At 39.6% G+C, this 23218-nt stretch overlaps 3 protein-coding genes across 5 annotated transcripts; 2 read left to right on the forward strand and 1 right to left on the reverse strand.

Annotated features, from left to right (window-relative positions):
- The first annotated feature begins 362 nt into the window (after window positions 1-362).
- LOC125016617 (sialoadhesin-like) lies at window positions 363-6344 on the forward strand. Of its 3 annotated transcripts, none has more exons than XM_047599214.1 (8): window positions 363-761; window positions 873-1015; window positions 1185-1261; window positions 1364-1569; window positions 3410-3673; window positions 3989-4300; window positions 4405-4504; window positions 5795-6344. In XM_047599214.1, exons 1-8 carry the CDS (start codon window positions 719-721, stop codon window positions 5853-5855), a joined length of 1206 nt encoding a protein of 401 aa, XP_047455170.1. In that variant the 5' UTR covers window positions 363-718; the 3' UTR covers window positions 5856-6344. The 3 variants fall into 3 exon arrangements, with proteins under 3 accessions (XP_047455170.1, XP_047455169.1, XP_047455168.1); XM_047599213.1 differs by having other exon boundaries at window positions 544-761; window positions 5792-6344; XM_047599212.1 differs by having other exon boundaries at window positions 624-761; window positions 5799-6344.
- Window positions 6345-6960: 616 nt separating this feature from the next.
- On the reverse strand, window positions 6961-10546 carry LOC125016618 (B-cell receptor CD22-like). Its single transcript, XM_047599215.1, has 6 exons — window positions 10177-10546; window positions 9006-9353; window positions 8682-8903; window positions 7999-8277; window positions 7606-7687; window positions 6961-7500 (listed from the first exon to the last, which is right to left on the reverse strand). Exons 1-6 carry the CDS (start codon window positions 10211-10213, stop codon window positions 7392-7394), a joined length of 1077 nt encoding a protein of 358 aa, XP_047455171.1. The 5' UTR covers window positions 10214-10546; the 3' UTR covers window positions 6961-7391.
- A 2023-nt stretch (window positions 10547-12569) lies between these two features.
- Window positions 12570-16792, forward strand: LOC125015729. Its single transcript, XM_047597648.1, has 6 exons — window positions 12570-12826; window positions 13194-13349; window positions 13918-14165; window positions 15253-15400; window positions 15543-15665; window positions 15755-16792. The coding sequence occupies exons 2-6, from the start codon at window positions 13274-13276 to the stop codon at window positions 15799-15801; spliced, it is 642 nt and encodes a 213-aa protein (XP_047453604.1). The 5' UTR covers window positions 12570-12826; window positions 13194-13273; the 3' UTR covers window positions 15802-16792.
- Window positions 16793-23218: the final 6426 nt, after the last annotated feature.

Raw genomic sequence — 23218 nt, forward strand, 5'->3', positions numbered from 1 at the left:
AAGGGGGGTTGGGGGAAAAAAACCCTCAGAAAAACAACTCTGCGTCAGTTTTGACACTTTTCTATCAACCGAAGCCACCGGCGACCGCTTCTAACTGAAAAGAGAGGAACATTTGGAAGACCGGGCAGAGTGAAAGCTGAGTTAGTGGAAGTTTGTCTCTGGGAGCTGGTCTCTGGTCTCTGGTCGCTGGTCTCTGGTCGCACTTTGAGTGGTCAGCTGCGTGCACGAGAGGGGCGCGAGTGACGTCACGTTGCGTTTCAAAGTGGGCAAACTGTGCACGAGAGCTCTCAGAGGCGACCTGCTGGGGCTGGACACGCCGTGTGTCCACAGAGAGAGGACAGACACAACAACACTGCGTGACAGTGTCTCGCGGCGGCCGTAGTGTCTTTGTGTCATACTATATATGTACCACATCAGTCATCAAACAAATACAGTATTCCCCAGCCTCCAACACACATATTTATGTACAATGAGTTCCCTTTACTGACGCAAAAGTCCTGTCACCAGCCCAGTTCCCCATTCAGCTAAATAAAGGGGAAGCTTAACTTAAGACGTGTTTCCCTTGAAAGAGACGCAGATGCATCACTGAGGGCAGAGTGCCAAGACGAGGAGCAGCCAACACTGAAGAGAGGAACATAGGTGAAGCCAAAGAAGAGGAGGAACAGGTGAAAGAAGGTCAGAGGAGCTCAACAAAAAACAAGGCAACCAGAACAGGAAGATGGCACAGGGCTGCTGGCTACTGCTCACCCTCTCTCTGAAAGGCAAGTACATGTATTTAGTAGATTCACAATATCAGGAACATCACAGCTATTCCTGGGCCGTTTTCAGTGATGTGGTACTTTAAATTATAGCACGCCTCCTCTTCTTTGCAGGTATTCTTGCAGGCAATTGGTCAGTTCATCTCCCCTCAGGTCCCATCTGTGCTGTGATTGGTTCTTCAGTCATTTTCCCTTGTGCCTATGACTACCCCCAGAGCTCTAATGAAACCAGGGGAGAGGGGCGGCTCTCCACTCAGGTACTTCCATAAAGAGGGCATTGTTACCTGTTGGAATATATCCTGTGCTGTGTCTTTAACCAGAAGACTTTCTCTAAGGACACAATTTCCAATAAGAATGAATAAATATTAGACAGGAGGGGATTTACTTTTTATTTTTTATAATTGGGTGTTTATTGTCTTTTGTCAGGAAGGTGAAGCAGGACAAGGCTACAAAGTTTTGTCTGAGATTTGGTGTCTTGAAGACAGTCGTTGTATCACACCAAGGTATTGATTAGGACACAGAAACATTCGTAATACCATAAAAATAAAAAAAAATAAAAATAAATAGCATCTAAATCTGTCTGTTTGTCCACCTGTCTGCGTCAGATACGTGTTCCACAGTGCTCGTATCTTCCCCGATCCATCTTACCACAACAGGGTGCAGTACCTGGGGGAGCCAGGGACCAAGAACTGCTCTCTGAGGATTTCGGATCTGAAGAAGTCGGACAGTGGAACATATGTCTTCTACCTCATCACCAGCCATCCTACAGAGAAGATGCCAAAGCAGAGCGGCATACAGCTCCTGGTTACAGGTGAGAAATTTCATTAACAAAATACCAGTAATAGCACTATTATCCTCATGGTTGTTAGCAACTGCATTAGCCTCCTCTTTTAGTGATTCTAATTATTTATAAGATGAAACACACAAAAAATGTCGATATGTACTGCACAACCACCACAGACAAACCACAATATCCTCTTATTTACCGTTCTCATCTGTGGTGACTGTTTTAGTCCACGTACGCGTGTCTCTGTCACACTTGCTGTCATAATGTCACTTCTCTGTCTGTTGCCTTCTGTCTGTCTGCTCACAAGTCTCTCTGTATGTCACATAACACACCTCTGTTCTGGTCTGTTTTTTGTGATGCTTTTCTTTGCACATTTTGGTACGTGCAAATTCTCTGCTATAACTCAGCAGTAGCGTAGAGGAACAAAGCAAAAAGTATATTTTCTCACTGTAGTTCTTTCATCACTAAATTGCGTTATAAGTGTTTCTGTTTTAGCACAGCTTCCGTTTCCGCAGCCCTCTGTGTAGCCTATTTAGTTGAAGCAGAACTGAAAGTGCGGTGCACCATATGATAATCTGTTTTATAACATTGAAGGCCTTTATTTTTTTTTTTAAACCAAAGTAGTAGTCAAATTATATTCACAGCTAAAGGTGTGAAGGCAGTTGGAGGGCAGGGTGTACCTTGTTTTTGCTGAACTTAGAAAAAAAAGGAGGATTTAGTCCATTTAAAGGGGTTTAGTTGATGTGTGTCTAGTGCAGCATTAATATGGGAAGTGGTTTCAGTCTATCACGATGCCAATCTTTAGAAATTACTGAAAAATATGTGTAGCAAGTCCTTGTTACTCTCTTGTTTTTACCTGGTTCTATGCTGTGCTGTCTTTTGTAATTCACAAAACCCAAATAAGGACTATTAACCAAGAGAGCTAACAACAACAAAACAAAACAAAACAAAAAAACAACTGGAACAAAGAGGGTGAGGCTATTGAATTACAATTTTGAACAACTGGCATCTAGAGGCCTAGATCTCCTCAATGTTTTTTTTTTTTTTGATAATCAGGCATTTCCTTTCCTATTTTTCCTTTTTAGGTTAAGCTTTCAGTCATAAGATCATCAGAGCAAGGTCTTATGACTGAAAGTTTAACATTAAAGTGGAACCACTGGACAAATTCAAGTGTGCAGAAATATTTTCTTTACCTTACCTTTTCCTTACCCTACATTTTAGATTTTTCCAGCACCTTGACAAAGACTCGACCGGGTTGAGCGGTTATAACTTACAGTTATAACTATTTTTTTAGCATTAATGACAACGAGGGTCTTTAAATGCAATTACCTTTAAACCCAGGAATCTTCAGTTGGCAATTGGCAATTGGTTTGGACAGCTTGCATACTATTACGCAATAGGCATCCGATAGGAACAGATAAAGTAGAATAAAAAAAGCAGAATGGAGCAAGTAAAATGCCAAGAAACACAGTGGAATCAATGGTCAATAAATAGAATAAATAGATAAAACTAAACAAAACCAACTAAAAAGCATCCAGATTAAAGATTATGTAGAATTTAGGAGACGAATAGCAGAGGGAATAAAAGATTTTAAAAGATGGTTTGTCTTACCGACGACCATGGGAATGGCTTTTAGATTAAAAGACTAATGTGTTTATAACTGGTGAACACATTAATCATGGAGAATTGTCCAATGTAGTAGAATTATGATTATATCCTTAGTATTTCTAAATTCTGGTCAAGGCCTCAAGATGTGATTTTGTGCAATCATTCACTTTGCTGCATTAATTCTTTTGGTTATTTTATCTAATTGAATATATAAAGCAGGGGGTCTGACCTCTTTCCTAAACCTTGTTTTCTCCAGAATCCCCCAGTGCAGTCTCAGTGTTATCAAGCCCATCCAGTGGCATCACTGAGGGTGCAGCGCTGCGTCTGGGCTGCTGCAGCCCTGACGTCAGTCCACCGGCCAGTTTCACATGGTACAAGAGCACAAGCACCAGCCTAAAACACAGTGGACAGACGTGGAGTATCAGTGAAGTTACCGCTGATAATTCTGGCAGCTATTACTGTCAGATGCGGACCGGAGATAAAGTGCAGAACTCAACTATGCTTGCCATTGAGGTACAATGTAAGTCAAGTTCAGTTCATCTTAAAAATATAGTTCTGTATTTGAGAATTTCTCTAGAAATCCTTCACTGCATGGGGAAACTTCCCCATACAGTTTCAAAGAAAGACTTCAACTGTGTTTTAGGTCAAATAAGAAAAAAAAACAATATAATATAGGATTATTAAAGGTACAGGAAAATATTTTACCCTAACCCTACCAAGCTTAAGTAGCTAATAACTAAAGTAAGGTGAAAACCAACCCAAGCTAAGTTAATGTTGAAGTGATGAAAGTTGACCTGAGATCATGTTAACGATAGTAACCGTACTTCCTGTTTAGACTCTCCTCGCAACACAACTGTCTGGGTCTCGTCTGATGAAGAGCTGCAGGACGAGGTCCCTGTGACTCTGACCTGCAGAAGTGACGCTAACCCACCCGTGCGCACCTACGTCTGGTACCAGGGTGCAGCTTGTCTCCCCACAGCAGATAAAAGTTTTCATCAAGGAAAACGAACAGCGGCCATCCCAGCAGGAAGAGACACGACACTCAGCAGTGCCAGCTTCACCGCTAAGGAATATGGGCAGCACTGCTGTGTAGCACGCAACAGACACGGATCACAGACTTACAGTGTAACACTCAAAGAAAACAAAGGTAGGCACTTAACATTTATTTTATTTGCCAAAACATACAGGTTACATTCTGTCAATAACATGCATATATTATAACCTCATTGCTTATTCTTTCCACTTCTGCAGTAACCGCATCCGAGTCCACAGGAAGCAGATGGATCATTGTCGTAGTGGCTATTGGAGTTCCACTGGTCATTATAGTCATGGCTGCCATCTTTATGACAAGGTGCGTTTCTTCCAAACAACAACATTTCATCAATTTAACAGCATTTCCTTTTCAAGTATCTTACTCTAACTAAAAAAGGTTTAATAAAATGCCTGATAAAAGTAGTCATTCTGTCAGTACTTATATTAGTATTTCTGAACAACATAAAAGGTGGTGCATGTACTGTGTGCTTCTTGGACTTTTTCCAGTAATGTTATTTGTGCTTCAGCAGGCAAATTACTGTAATCAACTGCTTGAGGGTCTGGGTGATGTCCACAGAGGTGTAAATATTAACAAACGATCTATAGTTTTTGGTTTATGTGCAAAAATAAATCATTATATTTCAAGTCAAGCAATTCAGGGCTCTGAAAACACAACTTTAAAGTCACAAGAAGAACTTTCATCTCCCCCTTCTGGCAGTGAGAGGGATTACATAAACACCCTGTGCCCACTTTTCTACAACACTTCCTACATTCTATTTAATTTCTTAATTGCCAAAGACAATGAATACATTTGCAATTCAGGTTTCCTTGCTATAATCCTAGCTGCTGTAGGATGCTGCCTTCATAGCTGGTTGATGTAAAAAGCATCTCTACTTTGCCCTGTACGCTGTGACATACAGAAGAGTACATCTCACGCTGATTAGATTAGCCAAATCTGCACTATGTTAAGTAGTTTGGCACTGGCTTGAATCTTACAGACACTTGTTTATGTTTAACAGCTCTGCACTATATCTTTTTTTTGACATTTATTTACTTTTTTAAGAAACAACAATACATGTGTTGTTTTTGGTGCAGTCATCCAATGACATTTCATAAAAGATGAGATTATATCATTCAAAGTAATGTAACACACTACTCTGATATAAGAAACGCAGAACACACAATAAAAGATGGGAGGTGCTGCATTTTAATCTAAAGGGTATAACCACTAATGTACACTCCCATATACAGTGCAAAAAAGTTCCCAATTCAGTTTTGCATTATCATTCAGCAGTTTTATTCTATGTAATCTCACAGGGGTATGGTAATATCTGTGTATAATCTTGTACTGTGTGATCTTCCCTCGCGCCTCCCTTACTTCCCACATCCAGCCAACATATCCACCCATTTCGCCCAAGCAATATTTGTACCCAGGTCCCTCAGCCACAGCAACTTCACATTGGTGAAGACTCCCCACTCACAGAAAAATTTGTTAGTTTATAAAATTGTGCAGCACTCCAGTGGCATATTCATATATGAACTATATCTTTGATGTGTTTTAGTATCTTAAAATTGAATGTACATGTTTTTTGGTTTGTGCTCTCAGGAGAAAGAAGTCATCCAGACATCAGTCATACGTCCTCACTGAGACAACCGCTACAGAACCGTAAAGACTCAGCAAACCAGACCAGGACTCATTCTGGACAAAGTCATATCCACACCACCACCACCAACAGATCCTTTCATGTTACATACACTTATGCATAACTCTTGTGTGGTTACATCACAACCTCTTGTTTGTTTCCTGGTAAGCCACTGACCACCTCACAAGCCTCATGTCCCAATTGAGCCCCTGGTGGAAACAAAGACTGTCGATGGTTGCTCCAGCTCACCAGTTGTGAGAACTTGAAGATCACGTGACTTACTGTACTTTCAAGCAAGTGTGATGCAACAATGAACTCATTAATTCACACATTCTGATAGACAGACCTATATTTGTTTTCGAGAAGTGAAACGAATATAAATCTGTCAGAATGTCTTTCTGCTCTAATAACTTGTTCCATTTATTTTAGTGCTTTTGCTCTGTTGAAGGAATAAATAAGTATTTATTGTAAAAATAAACAAATAAGAAATAAAATACTTTGTTTTTTTTTGCCAAATTTTGTCTTATGTCTCATTAGAGAGTTACTTCCTCATTCATCCACATGTATTCTTTAACTGGACTTTTACAGCGTGGCACAAAGTGCGGTAACAGCAATGATCGGAAACAGAAAAGAAGTTCTGAAGACGTTCTAACTAGAAGCCTGGTAGTGATGATAAGGATAAAGACAGAAAATGAGCTCATAAGGATCCAATTAAGTACCATTAGCAGTTCATGTTAGGTGGTGTTTTTGCGTAATGAGTAAACTCTTCAGTGTGATAAGACTATAACAGATAATGACCAGAGCAGGAGGAAGGATGAAAACCAGGAGGTCAGTGACTCTGACAGAGGGACACAAAATTGACTCACAATGTCATTAGTCTATTTTTAGAGTTTTGGTTTTGTCCCTGAAAAGAGATTGTATCTATATACATATGTATGTATATATACACATTTATGTATATATACACACACACATATATACATGATCGAATATTTAAAGAGACGCTTTTGCACATCAGTACTTGATGAATTTAGTGTCTTCTTTAGCATTTCTGCGATGTTGTTGTTGGTGTTGCACACACAGCATACTGAGCTGCATATTGAGCTCCATTACTTTTTAATCAAAGACTTAATGAAAACTGGTCAAATGCAATCTTTATTTGGATCTAAGGATTTATTATACGGCAAGCTCAGGCTACTATCTTTTGAACTGTTATAATGATATAATGGCAATATGCCTTACAAAAACGTAGCATATCCAGTTATTACTGCAGTCTGTGAAACTTTAAATGCTGCTTCCATTGTAAAAACCGAATGTCATAAAAATGTATCCAGTCACAACCCAGTGATAGAGAAGGCTGCGCTTGATTAATAATGCGAATAACACTGACAAATTGATTGGTGAAGGTAACAAAACATGTACAAGTTTACAGAATTCACATGTGCATTTTAAACTCATGATGGCAGTATTTCCTGATTTAACCACACTCACAAACGAAGGTGGCTACACTCAGATGGCAACAATGTTCCTTTTCTTCTGCGCAACTTTTTCTTTGTTGTTTCTTTAGGTGTTTAACACTTGGAAATTTTCATAATCATGGTAGTGTTCCTCTGACGTGTTGTAAGTACTCCTCCTCACCTCTCTGTCTGTAGACGACATACGGCACCGCCTCCTTTAACAATGAAAAACAAAAATTTACACACTGATCTCAGTATTTAGTTTAATAAAATTATGAATAAGAAGTGATTCATTTAAAGAAAAAGAAAAAAAAACTTACCAAGCCCAGATAATAACCAGTGACAGCAACAGCACAATTACTACTTTCACTCCAAAACCAACTAAGAAGATTAACCTGTTAACTGTGAGCAGAGGTGGAAAGAAAATTTAATCAACCAAATAGAATTTTCACATGTATACACATGGTTAGAAATACTGTGCTGTTACATTGTAAACTACTACTACATTGAAAATCAATATTTTCATAATCTAAATGGTTGGTCATAATCTTGAAGTTCTTCCATTTTCTAATATTTTAATTGCTGTGAATGAACAAATGAACAGCCTCTAAATTAATTTTATTCTGTCTGTCGTCTTTATTTGTCTGCATTCCAAATCACGCAGGTTACGATTGCTCAATGTATCTAAACTTCAACTTCCCCATCATACTCACTGTCTGTTTCCACGGTCAGCCGCACCTCAGTTGAGTTGTTTCCTCCGACACGATTCGTGGCCTGGCAGAGGTAGAGTCCGGCGTCGGACGTCTCCATGGCGGGAATGAGCAGCACCTGTCCTGAGCCCACTCGGAGCATGGAGCTGGAGACAGTACCCCTGTACCAGGTGTAGCTGTCTGCTGCAGGGTTAGCAGCACTGCTGCAGGTCAGATTAACACTGCTGCCAACTGTCAGGGGGTCAGCGTGACTCACCTCAACAGAGACGTTCAGTGGGGAATCTGCAGAAAAACAATAAATACAACCACAGTTCGATTGACTGCATGTGAATTATTCATAACGAGTTTGAATTCCAAAATATTTAAGGCTACACTGCAAGTCTGCTCTATCAGAAGGTAAGAAAAACATAACCATAGGAAACATCGCTTCCTTAGGGAGGAGAAGCTTCGTATTACATACTGACCTGAGGTTGGTATCAATCTTCTTGTCTGGCTAACAATAAGGCCTTTTTATTAAATGTCACCCTTGATGATGATGTCATCATTTATTACACAGTGAAATAACCCAACAAATGTTGAAGACCCCTGCTGTATATAAAACAATATATATATATATAAAAATCATATAAAAAATCATTAATAATGCAACACCCTATAAAAACTCAGAGCTTCGCCTCGGTGCTTACACCAAACATCCAGAGTCACGGCGTTTGAGTGCGCCGATTCGTGTCCTTCGACAGCACACACGTAGCTCCCAGAATCCTCCAGCCGAGCCTGGAACTTTGATTTTGCCACTGGATGTCCATCTTTGATCCAGACAAGGCTGTGAATTTGACAGGATGTTTTACACTCAAGAGTCACGTTGTTCCCTGCCGTCACTCTGCGTGGGGACACGCTGGCCTTCAGCTCTGGACATCAGTGAGTAAAAAACACAGAGATGTGCTACATTAATGAAAAGTAAAAAAAATAAAATAAAATAAACCAGAATACTCAGTGTAGAATCACTTTACCTGTGACAGACAGATGCACAGAATCTTTACTGCGCAGGCCATACGTGTCTGTGTCGAACCTGAAGTAGTAATGTCCAGTGTCTGTTTCCTGCAGGTTATAGATTGCCAGGCTGCAGTTGTGCTGGTGGTCACCAAGATATGCAGAACGATTCTCGTATGACGGTAAGTCCGAAAGCTTAACGCGTTGCCACCTGCCATTTTTATAATCTCCTTTGTCCCACTGCGTGCTTCTAATAGTGTTGCCATCTGGATAGAAATATGAGCACCTGAACTCCACTGATGATCCCTCAGAAACACAATAATCGGCGTTTTCAAATGTCACGTTCCAAGAAGTACTTGCAGTTCCAGCTGAAAGAACAAGAAACAACATTTTTTTTTTTTTTTTGAATTTGAAAGAAATTAAAGAAAGTACGACTATTTGAAGAGAACAGTAAAGTTGGTCAACAACTGCCTCGTTACGATTGTGGGATTTTAGACAAAAAAACAATGATGAGTCACTCCAAATAACAGAAGGAAATGACACAGTGATTAATAGGAGCACAACCTTTCATATATGAGTATTCAAGATAGGAAATATGGATTGGTGCCGATTTAAGGTCAGTTTGTTGCCTATAGTTACAGTTAAACAAGGATTTATTTTGATCTGTCAAGTATGTTGGTGTAGTGACTTGAGAAACTACTTGAAGCGAAGCAACTCCAGGGACTGAAAAAGACTAATAGGGAAATATATATATATCATGTATATTTTTTTCTAGACTTTTTGTCTTTCTCCTGTTTGCACGCTTTTGTCTCTGCCAGCTACAAATTATGCAGTTTTAGTCACGGAAACAGCTCCGCAACTGAAGCTGTGAAAAAAGAAGGGGGGGCAGGGGCTTTGGGGCGAAAAAAAAAAAAAATTTGAATGAAATTTCTATTTTGGAATGTACCTCCTCTGAAACTAAAGAAAAGATACATATATATATATATTATATGTATATGAAAATCTTAGTAATCATATATTAAGTTATATATAAAAACTGTGTCTGAAAATTTGTATCATCCTCTTTACTATAAACATGTTTGAATAGTTATTTAATACTATACACGTTTGATAACCGTAATTGGAAAAGAAAACTTAGGTAAAGAAGAAACTGTAAATACAGTCTTGCATTATGAAAAATAATCTCCTTACCTGACTCCATTATCACAAGCAGCAGCGCTACAATCATCGTCAACGTAAGGCACAAAAGTTCAAGACGGATTCGAGATCTTGCGATGATGTTTGAACTTTCATTTGTGGGTGTGACTAACACTAACACATAATCACAATTTATGTCTGTGACTTAAGTAGTGGGAGTGATCAGCGCTCCCCCACGCGACACAACGTGATGAGTCATCACAATATGACGTTCTGCAAGAACAAGAAAGGGGAACAGAGAACAGAGAATAGAGAAAACTCGACAGAAGTGCTTGTCTGTTATCCTGCAGAAAAAAACTGGAGGAAGCAGTGTTTTCAAAGAAGGGTATTGCTTTGTCTTCTTTCACTGCTTTAACGCTTGACATACACTCACTTGCCACTTCATTAGGTACACCTGCTCGTTTGCTAATCTTTGTCAATTACAGTTCCGCTTTTAACACAATCCTGCCCAACAGGCTCCATAACAAACTACATAACCTCCGATTAAACACAATAATATGCAACTGAATCTTGGACTTTCTCACAAATCTTACACAGTGTGTTAGAGATGGCCGACACACCTCCCCCACCTTACCCATCAACACTGGCGCCCCTCAGGGTTGTGTGCTCAGTCATCTCCTCTACACACTCTTCACACATGACTGCTGCTCCTACACTCCAACCAACCACAACCACAAGTTTGCAGATGACACGACAGTGCTTGGACTCATCACCAGACTGGCCAACAGCCTCTATCCTCAGGCAGTCAGGCTGTTGAACGGAAAAACGTCGCCTGGTCTGACGAGTCTCAATTTCAGCTGCGACATTCAGATGACAGGGTCAGAATTTAGAGTAAGCAACATGAAAGCAACGATCCATTCTGCCTTGTATCTACGGTTCAGGCTGCTGGTGGTGGTGTGATGGTGTGATGGTGTGGGGGATATTTTCTCCTTAGTATAGACTGAGCATGGTTTAAATGCCACAGCCTACCTGAGTATTGTTGCTGACCATGTCCATCCCTTTATGACCACAGTGTACCCATCTTCTGACGGCTACTTTCAGCAGGATAATGCACCATGTCACAAAGCTCAATCATCTCAAACTGGTTTCTTGAACATGACAATGAGTTCACTGCACTCCAATGGCCTCCACAGTCGTCACTAGGTCTCAGTCCAATAGAGCATCTTTGTTATGTGGTGGAACGGGAGATTCGCATCATAGATGTGCAGCCAACAATTTTGCAGCAACTGCCTGATGCTATCATGTTAATATGGACCAAAATCTCTGAGGAATGTTTCCAACACCTTGTAGAAAGTATGACACCAAGAATTAAGGCAGTTCTGAAAGCAAAAGGGAGTGAAACCCTTTACTGCAAAGTATACCTAATGCTGATTTATCTTTCTTAAATGACATATATACATGAACTGCATTCATATCTGACATTTAGACACTTTGGTATTTTCCTGCAACTTATAATGTTCACATTATTAAGGATTTTGGTCAATCACGCTTTAATCAAGAACATCACAATAACTAGTCTACAGGATGGACTGTGGTGGCCTGAGAGACGGCTCGACTTCTCTCAAAATGATTTGCAATGGAAAGTTGGTCTGGAACCAGTACACTGGGAGCTGCTTTAGATCAAAATCAAACCATTTGGATGGGCTTTACGCGGTGATAGAGAGAAGAGTAATGACTACCTCGTCATAAAAGTTATCTGAGCATCACAGCGTTGAATTTGTTTACAACAAGGTGGCTCTGACTCCAATTGTGTACAGAGCTAATTATTTTCCTTGCATTGACTGAAACACGCCCCATAATGACATCCAAAGGGCGTATCACAATCTAAGAATAACCCACGGTAGGACTGTGGAGTTACAAATGATATTTATTTAGTGAGGCCTTGCTTGAGTCTGGTGCCATCAGAGTTCTGCTTGCTCCAAACCTCTGTTATACTTGTGTTTAGTGCTGCTTAGTAAATGTCTGCATGCTACCAGTCAACAGATGAAGCTGCTAAATAAAATACCGTAGCTACCAAGCATTACAGAGTTAGCAATGTGTGTTTGTGTTCCTCATTCATGCAACAATACGAATGCACTGAGGTTAACAAGAAGTTCAAGTACTCAGTACTTCTTTTGGTTCATTTGCGCCAGCAGTTACTGCTTCTCATCCAAGTAGAAGGAAATTACTTGACAAATAAATTTTATGACTCAGATATTTTAATGGAAATAATAAAGAAACTGAAAGAGGAGAGGTGCAGCAGATTTGTGTGAGAGAAAGTAAATGGTGAAGTAGAAAAATCTTGCATGATTAGTAGCTATTATTGTCCGGCCTGCTCAACCTGTTCTTGTGTTGTTCTCAGAAATCCAAACTTGTACCTCAGGTGAAGCCAGCATTCCTTCAGGTGCCTTGTCGTTCAGAACTTCCCGCATGGCTGAAGTGGGAGGATGGAGTGAGGCAGAGAGTGATAAAGAGAGAGCATGCTTTGTGCACTGAGACGCTCCTCACTATTTACATACTGGGACTAGATATGTGTCAGAGCAGCTCTGAGAAGTTGTCAAGACCCCAAAAATAAAAAGGACTTATTTTTAAAGGAGCAACGTCACACGGTTCGAATAAGGAAGCTGCTTGAAGAGCTGCAGGGGGATTTCCAGATAAGTTTCTGGTCAGTGTTAATCTTTTGCTACTTCTGTGTTTTCACCTTTACATGTTATTTTTTGTACGTATGTACGTAATCTGGTCAAATCTGGTGACACAGAATTACAATTCCTATGTAAAACAGAGAAAAAAAAGAAAAAGAACATAAACTGGTCACAGATGACAAAAGTTTAACAAAATGTGTCTGAAGCTTGTTTACTGCCTGATGGCAACAATAGGGTTTTACTAATCAAATGACTGTTCACATTCAAATATCCCCCCAACAATAATCAGAAATAATACTTTATGTTAGTATACTAAACAATCAGATAAATATGGACTCACACATCTATGGTGTTTCTATAAAAGAGAATACGCATTGTTTGAACTTTCAGAATTAACGCATGGAATGAGAGACACTGATTGGAGCTAAACAAGCAGGACGCCAGAAAAGAAGAAAAGAACAAAAGAAGATATGAGGAAGAAAAGGAAGGTTTCTCTTATGTGCCTGCTGATCCTGGCTGTGCTCCAGATTGGCACACCCTCTTCAGGTAACTATTAATGATTTAAAACTATAAGATGTATGAACATCATTATTTTCCAGTGCTCTGAGTGACAAACTGAGTAATTCTTTCTAAACTGAAAACATCCATATTAATAATGCTGTTTAAGTAGCGTGACACAGAGGCTCACGCTCACTGTAGTTATCATTTTTGAGTTCGTAAGATTTTCCAGACGCATTTTAGTCATTTCTTCATTCGTTCTGATGCAAAGCTTTCCACTCTTCCGAGAACACCTTTCAGGGAAATGTTGAATTTTCATTTGTCTATTCAAATGTCAGAGAGCGAGGAAGGAACGTCTCAGGTAACATACAGTTCGTGACTGACGACACACAACAATGCTGAGTGGATAACATCTCAACAAATATCTGAATATGAATTTAAACATTGTTTTATTAGACAATGAGTTGTATTGCTGCCCAGTGTTATAAAACGGACGATGATTTAGAAGATTTTAACCCCAAATGTATTGAGTTTAAACAATTATTTACTTTTTGTTGTTTCTTCTCTATACCTCATGTCTCACACACATACAATCAATCAATCTCTCTCTCTTCAGCTCAAAACAACACTGCTGGGCCCACAGTCAACAGCTCGACCACCACCACCACCTCCAGCACCACCACTTCTGCACCTCTCCCGTACCGTACACGCCCAACCGATGTCGTAGTGACTGTGGGAGAACCTGCAGTGTTTCGCTGTGGAGTACCTGAAGCATCTCCAGGTCTACGGTTCACCTTCTACGGGAGTCACGGCAACTACAGCCTCAGCTGCCCCGGTGACAACGACGTGGAAGATATCCCACAGGTGAGGAGGCGACCGTCTGACCCTGCTTTCTGCATTTAAAAAAAAATAAATAAAATGTCACTCATTCTGCTCTCTTCAAAGATTTTTTTTTTTTTATCTTTCTGGAACAAGCACTAAATTAATTTACAGCTAAACCAGCAGCTATGTGCGAAGTGTTTCATTGTGTAATGAATCAGAATCACAATTACGAAATGAATTTTTGTTACAGCAGCTCCTACCCAAAGTGTGTGTGTGTGTGTGTGTGTGTGTGTGTGTGTGTGTGTGTGTGTACAAGTACAAGTACAAGTACAAGAACCTTTGTCCTGAGTTGCTGCTTTGATTTGTTGCTATGAGACAATAGAGTGACAGAGACATGGACAGACAAAACAACGAAAAGGGAATAACAATATTTATGGTCATGTAAACGTGTGTGTGCTTGTGTGTTAGTCGCACTGTTACACAGATGATTATGGTGAGACTTATATTTGAGATAGTAATAATGATAGTAATTATCAGATAGTCAAGAGCAATAATAATAACGACCATAAAATTAAATGAATAAGGTGAATAAGTAATTGTCAACTTACTATTTTTGTACTCATAATAACATTAATAACATCTCGTCCACTCTGTGTTCTGTATTTTTATTTATTCAAATCAATCTCATTTGTAATATTAGCTTTAAAAGGCAAAACGTACGTATTTGCATTTTGCATTTGCTTCTATAGCGATTACACTAATTTACCACTTCATTACGTACACCAGTTAAAACAAGTTGCGTGTGCATTTGCATTTGCATTTGTTGAAATAGCATCGGAATCACGGTAATTCACCTGTGTGGGATGTGGTTTGTGGTGCTGTTAAACTGTAAGTGAATTAAACACTAAAATGGTGTAGTCATTTTAAACAAATGTGAAATACCACAGACTTCATGAAGATAAGATTTAGACAGTTGTATTAGAACGCTTTCATTTCATTATTACTGGTTGAGTCTGCATTTCAAACAGGACACATACAGGGTTCAAAAACGACCCAGACGACATTTCACAAAAGGTAGAAGGTCATGTATGTGTCATGCGATGCGATGTGACTCTGACTCTGTCATCAGGCTCTCTATGGAAGTTGTAAAAGGGAGAACGGAGAGTCCCTGGCGGTGTGGACCCTCAAAGGAACCTCCCTCCCCGACAACAGCACGAGAGTCGTGTGTCAGCAGCCAAACAATCCTTACGCTCCTTCTGCCGTCCTGCTCGTTTATGGTGACAATTCCTCACGCAGAATAACATGACACATGCACGTCTTCATAAGATTTAGTTGATCCAATAAATACTGGTTAAAATGCCTCTAGTTTAAGAGACTAAAGCCGACTCTCCCTTTGTTTCTGTTTTTCCTCACACATAGATAATGGCACCAGCTATGCCCTAATCGTCGGCTGTACCATCGGGGGTTTCTTCGGGATCCTCTTGGTGTTTGGGTTATTATTCCTCATGCTGAGAGAGTCTCGGACCCTCCAGAACTGCTTCAGTAAGTACCGCTCAAGATGTGAAAAAAATCTAAACGCTGACTACAGACTGAGAACTGACAAGTATTGTGTGAAATCTTTGTGATTTCAGGGGTAGAAGAAGTAGAAGAGGACAAGACCACAATAGTAAAGGAGTAAAAGGATACATGAAGACACATGTTTGCAAGCTTTACTGGGTACCAGACAGCTTCTGAACTAAAACAGAACTAAAACCTGAAAATAAAAAGCTTAAGGTCAGATCCTGCTTCTCGATAGCATCAGTTCCTTGTTTTGCCTGTAGTTATTAGACCATGCCCGTCACGATAGGTTTATATGTAATACATTGTTAAAAACAAAACGAAATCATTAAGCCATACATTAATTGCACAATATAAATCTGAAATCTTAACAAATATAAATCTAGAAATGTAAAATGTTTTGTCTCTGTTCTCTTGCGTTTCTAAAATAGCCTCTGTGTAGAAAGCAGAAGTCAGATCTAGAGTTTCAAAAACAAGTTGGCCAGAAATTGGTCAGAAAGTTTCGTAGTGTAGTTCCTTTCAGCTGAACTTTATAACAGCATCAGGTGGTGAAAGAGATGCCACAAACAAAACTGCTCAATACACGATGCCAAAAACAAGCTGCCAAATGAGGAACACAAGAGCAGCTGAACTCTTTAACAACTATCTATTAGTCTATTGAAATGGTCACCGATGAGGGCCCCTCAGTTACTTAACTGCATTTTCACAGTCTGTCCACTTGGGGGCAGCATTTACTACAAACATGGCAAACCACTTAGTTTCACTTCTCAAGAATGAGCATGAACGAAAACCTCCGGAGATCTGGTGTTAAAATTATATTATCAACTATTTTGAAGAAGGCCCTTCCTTTGGCCAATGATGTGATGTTGTCATGCCAAGTGTTGCCAAGTGTATTGTTAAAAAATAGACGTATTGAGTTTGCATACAAGCAAATACAGCAGTTCTTGGTTCTGCAGTAAACCCAGGAGATATATGTTACTCTCTTTTGCCCTTTCAATCCATTCAATATTTTTTATAACTTCATTAGAGAAACTGTCTGTTGATCCTGTATATAAGTCACAGTTGCCTATCAGAGCTTGCACTTGATGTTTATTAAAGTTACGTCAAAACAATAACTGAGTGCATTGAAATGTGGTTGTGATGCAAATATTTCTCAAGGTGTGGTGTGGAGAGCATTGTAGTCCCACTGTATTATAAGTAGATGACTTCTTACAGCATTTTGTATGATTTGTTAAATTGGAAAACTCAATACGGTAAATTATAAAATTCTGCTTTTAAGACACAAGACAACATTTTTTTTTCACAGTTGTGCAGGATTAAGGGACAAATATATATACAAAAAAACAATAAAAGACCATAAAAGATTTGAAAGAATATACAAAATATACAAATATATAAAAAACTGTTTGCTGGGAATTATAACAAAATGCTGAAGATTTTTAATACAATATAACTGCCAAGATATTAAATGTGTAAACATGTGTAAACAGAGACATAAGCAGCCACCATTGACTGTATATACAATGACACTAGATGCCTGTTTGCTTCCCCCTGGTGGTGAACTCCGTACATGTCAGGACGTATATCAGCACAGTATTTTACCATGTCTGTCTTCTAACTCCACGTTATCGAGCAAAAAGAAGAAGGTCTCAGAAACAGATCTCGAGTAATTGTTAACGCAGGCTACATTTTCTACATTTTATATTAAATTGACAATTTTATCGAATATGGTGTTCTAATACATGCAACTACAAAGTTTACGTATGCACACACATTTAAGATGCAGAACCCTTAACACACCAGTGTAAGCAGAGACATAAGCAGCCAGCATTATCTATCTATCTATCTATCTATCTATCTATCTATCTATCTATCTATCTATCTATCTATCTATCTATCTATCTATCTATCTATCTATCTGTAAAATGACACTAGATGTTTTTTTGCTTCCCCCTGGTGGTGAATTCCTTACATGTCAGGACGTATATCAGCACAGTATTTTGACATGTGTCCTCTAACTTCATGTTATTTTAAGTAACAAAAAGAGGTCATGGAAACTGCAGGTAAATAGCATGGTGTTAAAATATAGGTGGGAAGAAATTCCTGTGTTACACTAAACAATCAAACGCACAGTTAATGTTCTTGAACATTTCTTGAACATATCCAATAAAATAATGCGCTCCCACTGTAAAGGTAAGATAAGGTAAAATAAGCAGCTCCCACGATTGCATACCCAGAATCTGCATTGCAGTTTAATTAACTGAGAGGAGCACAGTATAATATGATCATTGCGGTCTGCAGATACCGTGTTGTGACACCTGATGGAGCAACACACACACAGGGCTGTCAGCGGGAGAGAATGCTCCGCGGTCTTTTAGTTGATACAATGGAGGTAGTACGGAGCGACGTGTTGACTCAGCTGCTCATCCACGCCTCGGTTCGCTCCACGATAGGCTTGTGTCATACTCTGAACACAACTGAACAGAAAGTCTTGGTCTGTGGCCTTAGCGACATTTAAGAGTCAGTCAGGTCATGTTTGCTCCTGACACCTTCTTCTTCACGTCTAAGGTCTGGCTGGGATAACTGGCCTCTAACGCTAACTCTAAATACACAACACTCTTGTCATGTGACCGCAGGCGAGCCTCTACATTCTTGAGTTTCCAGGTTTGCAAGCACAAGTTATTTTATTTCTGTGTGAATCACTTTGCAGATCAGTTTAAAAAGTTTTTTTTAATTCTCACTATTAAGATCACTACTACATCTACTAATAAAAATTATAATTATCTTGTTAAAGACTTCTTCCTCATTTCTCCTTTTTTATCAGCTGACTGCCTCACTCCCTACTATGTAAGCTATGTAGACCTTTAGTACCGCTGTTTATGGACAAACACCCTGAAACCACCACAAAAGACGTGTGTGTGTGTGTGTGTGCGCGTTAGTGTCAACTGATAACCTTCATTGTTTTGTGTGTTACGGCACGACGACCTTTACCTTTAACAAAGATAATGAAACAATCCAAGTTGCTACATCCTCTTCATTTCTGAGAGAAAGAAGGTTAAACAGATACAAATGTGGTTAAAGAATAATGACTCATACCGAGTCGGGTTGGAGGACGATCCGACGATCAGTTTTATTACTTTTAGAGTCATTTTAACTGCCCTACATCTGACCTCTGTTTTTGCACGCTGACAGAGAAGAGGTGCTTTTCTTTTTCTCTGCAAACATGTTTACATCCTCAAAGCACAAGGGAGACTCTGAAGGCTAAATGAGCTTTTCTCAAATTAAAATTGATTGACATGTTGTTGTTGTTTTCTTATCACTGTTCAGGATTCTGCTTCATATCGACCAGTTACTCGTGATATGGCCGGTGTCATTGTAAAGGTAACATAATGGTTTAGACGTATTGCGGTTTAATATGTGCACGGCTTGTATTTTATTTTCAAAATAAAAAAAGAACAGGGCAATAAGTCACATTAATCCAGGGTAATTTAACATTTAAGCATTTATGTTGTTTCGTAGTCATCCAAATGCTCGTTATTGTGGACAAAACATCAAAGAGACATCATACTGGATATCCACTACGTATTTTCCAGCTCCTCTAATGCTATCAGTGACATGCTAATGTCATGGGACATGATGACCTTTATTTAACCTCACTGACAACAAGACAGGCGGCCGGTACTTTATGAAGACAGAAAGCAGAAAATACAGCGGCCTTAGCCTAAACAATGTCTTCATGAGCAACATTTATCTCTCGTGTATCTGCTTTGCTGTCACCAGCTACCCTCTTCTCTCCACAGTCAAATTATTGTATTATCACCTCCGCACACAGCAACGCACGCAAACCGTCAACTGCGTGTCCCTGTGTCTGTGCCATTCTGTATCTCTACGGGTCACACTTATCATTTGTTGAGCGACAGGCGCATGCCTCAGTTTTTATTTCCAATGTGTGACAGAACAAAGTATAAATAGCCACATCACCGCTGTGACACACACACACACACACACATCTTTGCACGCATGCATTGGTTGGACAAATGTCCACAGACATAAGTGAAACCAACACACATGCACAGATGCGAACCAACAGACTGTCGGATGTACATAAATAATAGAATTTTCACCTACTTAGCTGTGCTTGCGCTAAACTGACGTAGGTGTGAACAAACAACGCCTTTTCAGCCAGGTTGGGAGTCTGCATGATAGGACAAGAAACATCTCTACCTCTTGCCTGGGTGTAGCAAAAGGACGGTGTCTGTCAACCATCAGACCAACACAATGTAATCCACTGGGAGAAGAGCACTGAGAGATACCTGGATACCTGACGAGGCCTCAGGGAGCCAACAGGGGGCATGTGAAGGAAAGCAAACAGAAAGGAGAATAAAAGCAGTAATAAAACACTGTGCAACACGTACTAAACCCTCCTGTCTCGGTCTCATCTTACATGTAGGAAAGCATTTGAAGTAGAAAACGTAAGCGTTTCTTTTGTCTATTCACATTTCTCTAGCTGCACTCTGCTGTGATTTTAAAGAGCTACAGAGGCAGCAGATTTTCTTTGCTACTTTAATATGTTGCTCAAACATAATGCAAAGGCTTGACTGACAGCCACTGGTGTGTCAAAGCCACATTGGTGAAATCACAAACAAATGCAAAATACTAATATGAAGATTTTAACCTAAGAGTGAGTGTTCAAATAAGAGCGGAATGAATGAGTGTACGCGTCTCCACACACACTTCTACCACATACTGCAGACTTACAAGAACGGCCTCTCTGAGGCAAATTGTAAAGGACTTTCACTCTGCCATGCACTTGCACACGCTGATGTTTATGGAACAACAGTGGTCTCGCATGCGTAAGCAGCCATCTCACATTCACACTGGGCACATGCACACACAGATGTTTATATCCCAAATAAAGAGGAGGAGTGGACGGTACTTATTCAGGTAAAAGAGTAAAAGTCACACTTTTGACCAGGCAGTGTCGTCTAGGAACGTTCGCGCACACTTCTCTCTTCCTGAATCATCAGCTCAGGTAAGTACAGGTCAAAACAAAAAAGGGACGATGAGAATCAGGGTCAAGAGATTCGGTTGACGGGCTCCTAGGTCTCAGGTGTAAGGAAAGGAAGGAAGGAAGTGATTTTAAATCACAGTAACAATTTGAAGAAAATCAAATAACAAATATTAAATATCTGAATTTACTAGATGAATCATTTCTCTACATGTGGAGTGCATATCTGGTACGTTTGTGATATTGTGCAGCAGAACCTACAGTCATATTTGGACTTACTTTTTGTTTTGCACGCCTCTACCGTTTGATTCGGTTTGTAGATGAATGTGTATCTTTTGTGTAGGTGATCAGAATTTAGAAACATTTAAACACATTGAGTAAGTTCAGAACTGCTGTAGCTTAGTTGAAAGCAAAGTTAGGAATTGAATGAGATGTTAAAGGCTCTGAAATGTCAACGTTTTGATCCTGATCCTTGACTGCCACCTAAAATTAATCAAACAATATGAGAATATAAATCTTAAAAGAATGTCTGTTCTGTTCAATGTGATTGTATCGTCTGAAAAGTTGGGACATTTTAAAAGGCGACAGCCTGGTTGACCTTGACTAGTACCATGGTAACCGATATTGTTCTGCAAGAACACTCAGACCAAGACCGTGTTTGGAGGCTCGATTGTTTTTTTTAGCATGAAAGTAGGTCTTTGTGTTATCTTTGTTTCCATTTGATGTCCATTGTCCTCATCTGGCTTATTATTATAGGAAACTTTTTTTTTTGGTCATCAGGTGAGTGGAAAACTACTTGAAGCTTGGAAAAAAACGAGCAAACAACTGAGTAAAGGCAATAAATTTTCAAATTGCAGCGACCAAGGACATCCAAGGTCAGATAAAGTTGACAGGGAGATTTCTGCAAAATACTCGTGCATGTTCACCTTCCTAAAACACCACATATAGGATAGCAAATGGCTGCAAGACATGTTCGTTACTTCAAAAAATATGAGTTTATATGCTTTAAAATATAACTAAAGGACAGTGGTGGTTTTAAAGGCTGAGCTTTAAAAACCAATGCAAAAATTATAGAAAAACACAATTCAGCTCTGGCGACTATAATAATAACACTTATAATAATGGATATACCTTTAAATAAGTATAATATAATTAAATTATACAATCTGTTAATATTAGCGAGTGAATAATGAATTCAGCTACTCGTATTACGTGAAAAGCCAAAGAAAGAATATCGGGAATAGTCTGACTGTAAAGCACATTTCTGCAGTTGAGCGCCGGCTGAAGGAGAGACCTGCTGGGTTTCTCCCTGTAACAAAAACTCATCCTCTGTTTACTCTACAAACACCCAGAATGCCTCCCTGCTGACGAGACACTGACCTCTTGCACCGCAAGGACGTTCTTCCTGAGGAGAGGGCGAAGTGTGCGTGTGTGTGAGAAACAAGAAAAAAAGAAATCATGGGAAAAATGTCTCACAATCGTCTCCTTTCTCCCTCTGTCTTCGTGTTTGTGTGTCTCTGTCTGACCGAATAGTGTCGAAGATGGGACAGCTCACTCTTGTGACTTTTCTGGCAGGTAAACAGATTTATACAAATATATAAAGTACGACCAACTAATTTCCTTGACAACACGGCGACATGGTACAGCAGAGTATACAAGTATGAACATCACACAATAAACATTTCCATTTGTTTTAATCTCTTGCAGTGCTGTTTGCCCTTTTCATGGAAACGGAAGCAAGTAAGGCCAAAACTCAAATCTTTTCCTGAGAACAGGAACTCCGTCACGAATAAATGCAACATCAGCTTCTTTTGTCGCAGCACAAAAACTTGTCTTATGTAACATTATGCAGAAGGCCATTGCAGAGTATTAGCTTGCAATAAAATCTCAATCTAGTTTGTTATCTCACTAATTCCTTTTTAATTCCTCTTTCTTATATCGCCCTCTCCTTGTTCCGGTTCTGCAGACCCCTTTGTTTACAGTAAGTGTTGGAAATGTTCATATTCTTTGTAATTTATAACCTATAATCTCTTAAATCTTAATGGATTAATGGATGATCATCCATTTCATGTCTGGTTTTGCATTGGAAATTATGTTCTTTAAGTGCACCCGCCTCACCTTCGACCTTACTATGTCTCAGACTATGAAAGGCTACGAATTGGAGGTCTGATCTGTACCGGTTTTTTGGTGGCTGGAGGGGTCGGCATTTTGGTTTGTAAGTACTCTAACCACACGAACCCGATAAAAAAGTAAACAAAACAAAGAAAACCCTTTGACATTTAAAAAAAAATGCACCACCCTGACGGAGGGGAAATTGAATACATTCTGGTTTTGTCTTCACAGATACCAAGTGTGGCAAGAAGAACAAGTAAGATTGTTTTTTTTTTTCCTCCATTCTTGAAACCTATCATTGTCTCTCTGTCTCTAACTGCCGCCCCTCCCTCCACTCTTACCTTGTAGAAAAAGGGACGACGAGAGTGAAATCTGATCTTGCGCCTGACGAACTGGTTTTCGGGCCAGGAAGAAGAGC

This window comes from Mugil cephalus, chromosome 11 (genome assembly GCF_022458985.1).
Source record: "Mugil cephalus isolate CIBA_MC_2020 chromosome 11, CIBA_Mcephalus_1.1, whole genome shotgun sequence".
Lineage (NCBI taxonomy): Eukaryota > Metazoa > Chordata > Actinopteri > Mugiliformes > Mugilidae > Mugil > Mugil cephalus.